The sequence below is a fragment of the Cynara cardunculus genome (genome assembly GCF_001531365.2).
Source record: "Cynara cardunculus var. scolymus isolate 2C chromosome LG 13, CcrdV1, whole genome shotgun sequence".
NCBI classification, from domain to species: domain Eukaryota; kingdom Viridiplantae; phylum Streptophyta; class Magnoliopsida; order Asterales; family Asteraceae; genus Cynara; species Cynara cardunculus.
In genome coordinates this window covers 4,108,365-4,114,585 of record NC_037540.1, presented here as the reverse complement: position 1 = coordinate 4,114,585, position 6,221 = coordinate 4,108,365, and the positions used below count along the sequence as shown (strand labels likewise).

Sequence of the window (6,221 nt, the reverse complement as noted above, 5' to 3'; positions counted from 1 at the left end):
ATATTTAAAGGCTCAAATAATATTATTTATATATTTAAAAAAAATGGGTTTTACATAATTCAATATAACCTAATATCTCAAATTAATAAGAACCCAATAATTACTTTAAATGCCCAATGATACATTTTAGCTAAATAAATATTTGGAACCCAATTAAATAGGATTGTAAATGGTCCAACAGCAACCAACAAAACAAGAAGCCCATGCACAAGGGCAAGAAGAGAAATGGCCGAATGAGCATGGTTTGGCTCGGGATGATAATCGGGACCAATTTAGAACCGGCCCGATCTGGGACCGGTTTGGGATTGTCGGTTAAGAACCGGTTATGGTTTTCATTTAAAAATGGGCCTGACCACGCCCGATTTAAAAAAAAATGTATTTATAAGTTTCTAAGTGTATCAGATTGAAAATCAAATTACAAATTTACAATAAAACATATTTTTTTAAGTGTATTTGGTTGATATTTTATGTTTTCGGCTACCTTACTACTATGTATAAATGAAGTAAATAAATTTAAATCAGCATCTTTTTTAAACAGATTATAGCGCGTGGAAGAAGCAACATACATACCGTGTTTAAGTGAGAGAAAAAAGAGTTGCAAAAACGTTACTTCCCATGGAAGGTATTGGTCAACATTTCGCCATTATTGAAACTTCCAACTCCATGCATCGAACGAACCTTCCTATATGTAAAAATTATAAATAAATTAATAACATCCTTTAATCATTAATTAACAACTTCGTTTTGTTCAAATATATCTCCATTTCCAAGGTTAGTCACCAAAAAACAACCACCTCAACTGATTCTTCATCATGTACCCTTCTGTCTCACAAGACTATCCCCACAACCTACCACCATCACCACCACCATCAGCTCCTCCACATCCACCACCACCACCAACGCAGTATGCCACCGGTATCCCAGCTCACTATATGGCTCCTCATCCTCCCGTCAACGTGAAGTGGTCCAGCAGCCTTTGTGGCTGCTGCTCCGATGTCCCCAACTGTAAGTAGATCACCTTAATTAATATATACTCTTTTGTTCTGTCTATCTATTCGTAAGATATAAATTAACATGTTCGGATGTTTTTGTAAACCGTAGGCTGCTTAACATGTTGGTGTCCATGCATCACTTTCGGACAAATAGCCGAGATTGTCGACAAAGGAAATACTTGTAAGTGGATTAATTAAGGCATAGTTTTCCATATCCATAAATTAATTAAGGAAATACTCGTAATTAAGTGGATTAAGGCACGGTTGAAACAATATATATTTTCTTAGAAATTCGAGATAATCATATATATATATATATATATATATATATATTAACCGAATATTATTAATTATACAGCTTGTGGAGTACATGGAGGTCTGTATACCTTAATTGAGGCTCTCACGTGTTGTGGATGCATGTATTCTTGTATATATCGGACTAAGATGAGAAGTCAACATGGATTGCGTGAAACCCCTTGCAACGATTGCCTTGTTCATTGTTGTTGCGAACGATGTGCTTTGTGTCAAGAGTATCGTGAGCTCAAACACCGCGGATATGACTTATCCACTGGTAACTATACAATGCATATATTCAATTCTGTATTATTTATATGGTAATTAAATCATATGCTTTTCGTATATGGTTTTCAGAATTGTAACATATTTTACATATATAATAACTGATATATATATATATATATATATATATATATATATATATATATATATATATATATATATATATATATATATATATAGGGGTCTAATCAAATGAGAACTAATTAGTTTATGGTAACCACGATTCCAGGATGGCAAGGGAATATAGAGAGGCAAAATTACGGAGTACATATGCCAGCGCCCATGGCTCCCCAAGGAATGTATCGTTAAGTAACCATGCGCCGCTGCTCTTAGCATTGGTTTTTGTTTTGGATTGGTTTCATCCATGAGTTGATCATTAATTATTAGAAAGAACTGTATTTTACAAAATAAATGGCGAGTATATATATATACCATCGATTTATTTGTAATTATATTTTCATTGCTGTACTATTGAATTTCTTTATAATTAAGGCATAGCTTCATAATTAAGTCATGCATGTGCAGTTTGTTTAATTAAGCCATTGGCCGGTTTCGTATCGATGCCATTTAATATGGAACATTTAGCTGTGTAAAAGTTAATAAATAAATACTACTTTTTAATAAATTTAAAGATTTTTTTAATTAATTATAAGATAATGACAGATTATTGGATAATATTCTAAAATGAGGTTGGAAAAGTAAAGAGTAAACTACGTCTAATTTTCTTTCATGTGATATATTGTCAGTTTTATATTTTTATCGTGATTTTTATTTCATCTGATTTATAATTTATTGTTATTTTTATTTCTTATATTTTAATGATAAAGCCTTGATTGAAATTAACCTCAAAAATAAAAAGAAGAATTGAATGAAATAAATTGGTTATTACAACAAAATCAGAGAGATAAAAAAATGGCAATTTTTAACAAAATAAATGGATTAAAACCGTAGTTGAATGGCACCAACTCTTCTTTGATTTTTTATTGGCACATTGTAATGCTCACCTTACGGGTCCAAAACGCCAAGAATTTTCAAACCCAGCATATGACTTGGTGCTTGATATATTTTAAAATAAATAAAATATAATTTTCACATATAAATGTATTTTAAAACAAAATCAAATATATTTTAATAAGAAAATTAAATAATACAATTTATTTCACTATTTTATCTTGTAATGGCTGTTATACAAATACAAGTGAACTAATTAATTCATTAATTAATATTAATACACTATTTTATTACGTTATTATTGATGGATTAGTTTTGTCAAGATACAATGGCCTCTACTATCGACTCCATTAATGGTCTATCGATTGATGTTGATCGTTGTTCAATCTTATGCTTATCATTAATTAATTATAGCGTATTTTACTCATTTTAATAATTAGTTGTTTGTAAACTAACTTATAAGTCACATTCATTCAACTAATTTTCTTTCAATATTCATTTTTATTTTATATCAATTTGTCCATAAATACTAATTAATCAACTGTATCAGTCTAATCTAACACATCAAAAACAACTCGATTCACTAATAACGTCTTTAAGTTTTGATCATTTTTTGAACACCCGAAATGATAGTTTTACTTATAATAACAATCACAACAAGTGTTTATTCGTTGTTTATTTTCACAACAATTGATTTTGTCCATGTTAAGTTGCACACACTACAACAAACTAGAAGTGATGTTGTAATACATTAAAAATGTGTAAATATCGTAATAAAGTGTTTTATAGGAATAAATAATTGAATAAATTCTAGTGCTACAATAGATTTTTAAAACATATTTGGACATCATAACAAATATTTTAAAATGTTTTTTTTTAAATAAAGTGTCATATTATTTTTATACGATACTTAGAGCATCTCCAATAGTTATGCTGAAATAGATAAAAGAGAGATTTTAGCAATTGTTTTGTTCTAATACCAATGATATCTTGTATACTAAAATAGAGAAAAGATGATGCTGTAAAAATCTTTAAATTTAGAGAAATCTCTAAATATAGATGAAAATTATTATTTTAATACTTTTCACCAATAATAGATATTTACAATAATGTTTAGGAGAGAGAAATACTATTTTTTTTGGATATATTACATTAATATTTGCATTCCATATTATATTTGGAATGTTGTTACGAATTTCTCGCATCTCATTGCTTGATCCTTGTTTGTTATCTTGATTAAAACTCGTTTCGCCATATAACTCTTCCACAAGTACGTAATCACGATTTTGTTGAACACCATATCTTCCGCATCATTCTTTTTAATACAATTATGAAGAGCATTATAACATCTATCTATGTTGTCTCGTTAAACCTTGGGATTTTGTTCAATATTTTCCACCTCTTCTTCAAGACTCCAAATGATCGTTCAATACAACTCTGAAAAGATGAATGTACACAGTTGAAAGCCTCTTCAGCATTAGTTGGAAACACATGTTCAAACTGTGATTGGCGATATCTAATACGAGAATATATATGGTGCTAGATATATCCTTTTCAATCAGGATATTGTTTATCTACTATGTAATAATTCCCATGAGAAAGAGAAAACAAATTTCATGAGGTTATTAGCACATATATAAATTATGAAAGAATGTCAAATCAGTTGTACATTTTGGTGGCTTAGGAAAATTCAGTGTCTCAATTGCATCAATGAAGACTCGGGTATAATGTGCTCATCTTAAAGTCACATACGACCATTACATTGAATGTGGGAACTCCTTTTCTGCCATTTGTTCTGCGAGCTAGTGGAATACAAGCATCTATATGAGTACTGTCAATGCACCCGATACAGTCCTGTAAACAAAATTGATTAAATTACTATCTATCTATAAACTTGAGGTAATTATAATTAATATATAAATAAGCATTTACTATACCTTGAAGCTAGTAATGCATGTATATACTGTTATTTTCAATATGTGGTGGTATGCATTGAAATGCTGAATCTTTCGGTCACGTGCATGACCCATGAACCACTTGCTCCTTCCATATATGGATTCCAACACATCATGAAAAGATCGACCGATTGTTTCTCCAAAGTATTGGAACCTTTCACTAACATCTCTGTTCGAAAGACCTAATATTTTAAAAGGTGAATTTTTTTTTTGTAATAACATTAAACTTGTTTCATAATATTTTAATAAACTTGAAAACTTTGTTTTTTTTATTAACCTGAATATTTAACCCGCTATGTGAGTCGACTAATCTCAGGACGACCACTTACTTTACAGATAGCCTGAAGTCACCGCATTTGAAACTTCGTGGCCACATGGAGATTTTTATTCCTCCTTGGATTTGAACATGAGACCTCCTGGTACTTTTGACATTTAGAACCAAACTCAAACCAAATTAATCAGGCACCATCTTTATAGTCGAAAACTTTGTTTCTGGTATACAGAAATGGATAATGATAAGAAATGTCCAAGTTGAATAAATTATTAGTGTGTCTTTTTTGTCGTTGACATTTGTAGTATTAAAATGCTACTAAGGTCCATGAATATGTTAGGCAGTAGCATTCTTGTAACCAACCAAATAGTCTGTTGACTATTGGTTTGAATAATCATGTATTCCCAAACATCTGCACCACCATCAGCTCCTCCACCGGGATATGGCCAACCACCACCGCCTCCACTATATTCCATCGGTGTTTCCTCTTCACCTCTGATCCCTCAGATCTCCTGGTCAAGTGGACTTAATTTGTGACTGTTGCATTGATATCCCTAATTGCAACTTGTAAGTCATACGAACTATATATACAATTTATCTTCATATACACACCAACTAAATACTATTTTTCATCGATGACGATCGCCCGGCCCTCTTTTCACTTTACGTACAAGTTCTTTAATTTATTCGTCGGATAATTCCATTATTTGACTTTTTATACTTCCGCAGGTTGCTTAACATGCCGGTGACCTTGTATTATTTTCGGAAAAATGGCTGAGATATTGTAGATATAAAGAAGTATCTATAAGTTGCTAGATATCATCTATTAAACTAGAACTGATTTTGGGGATGATGGTTCATAAATAATATGATTTGTAACACAGCTTGTGGAGTACATGGAGCCATCTACGCATTGAGAGATTTACCTATTAACGATTCAGAGATTGCCTCTTAATGGAACTATTAAGAGGTAAACAAACAACTCCTAAATTAGATTTGGAAATTAATGGATCAAGGCACTACAAGAAAAATGACCTTTAGAGAAGGTATTGTTTTGTACTTAAAAGTCTTAAAAACTTCTCTAAAACCTTTAGATAAGCTTTTAAATTTTGTCAAAGAGCTTCTCTGTGTGACRGTAGGTAAAAGTTTTAGAGAGGGTTTTCGGAGGGTATGTTTTTGTTAGCCTTTAGAGACGCTTAATTGAGAMTTTAGATACACTTTTAAAGCTTCTCTAAAGGTTAGTCAACTTTTTATTCAAAGCTTCTCTAAAAGTATATATATTAGTGACACTTTTCAAGTATTTGTGACGTTTTGTAAGAGTTACTAAAAGATACTTTTAGAGAAGATAATGGAAAAGCTTCTCTAAAGATATTGACTTTAGTGACACTTTTAAAAACCTTTTCTAAAAACTCTAATTAGTTACAGTTACGAAATCTTCTCTAAATATGATATTTACATACACAAACTCAAAAT

General features: G+C 30.9%; 1 protein-coding gene across 1 annotated transcript; it reads left to right on the top strand.

Moving 5' to 3' along the window:
- Nucleotides 1–728: 728 nt before the first annotated feature.
- Nucleotides 729–2,074, top strand: LOC112525423 (protein PLANT CADMIUM RESISTANCE 3-like). The gene is made up of 4 exons (XM_025135548.1): nt 729–1,005; nt 1,102–1,173; nt 1,351–1,563; nt 1,801–2,074. Exons 1-4 carry the CDS (start codon nt 813–815, stop codon nt 1,878–1,880), a joined length of 558 nt encoding a protein of 185 aa, XP_024991316.1. The 5' UTR covers nt 729–812; the 3' UTR covers nt 1,881–2,074.
- Nucleotides 2,075–6,221: the final 4,147 nt, after the last annotated feature.

What these genes read in the sequence shown, in the direction of transcription:
- LOC112525423 (XM_025135548.1), top strand. Translation starts at nt 813, where the DNA reads ATGTACCCTTCTGTCTCACAAGACTATCCCCACAACCTACCACCATCA. An exon ending in CTGCTCCGATGTCCCCAACT is followed by an intron (nt 1,006 to 1,101) that starts GTAAGTAGATCA and finishes TGTAAACCGTAG; the next exon opens with GCTGCTTAACATGTTGGTGT. An exon ending in TGTCGACAAAGGAAATACTT is followed by an intron (nt 1,174 to 1,350) that starts GTAAGTGGATTA and finishes TTAATTATACAG; the next exon opens with CTTGTGGAGTACATGGAGGT.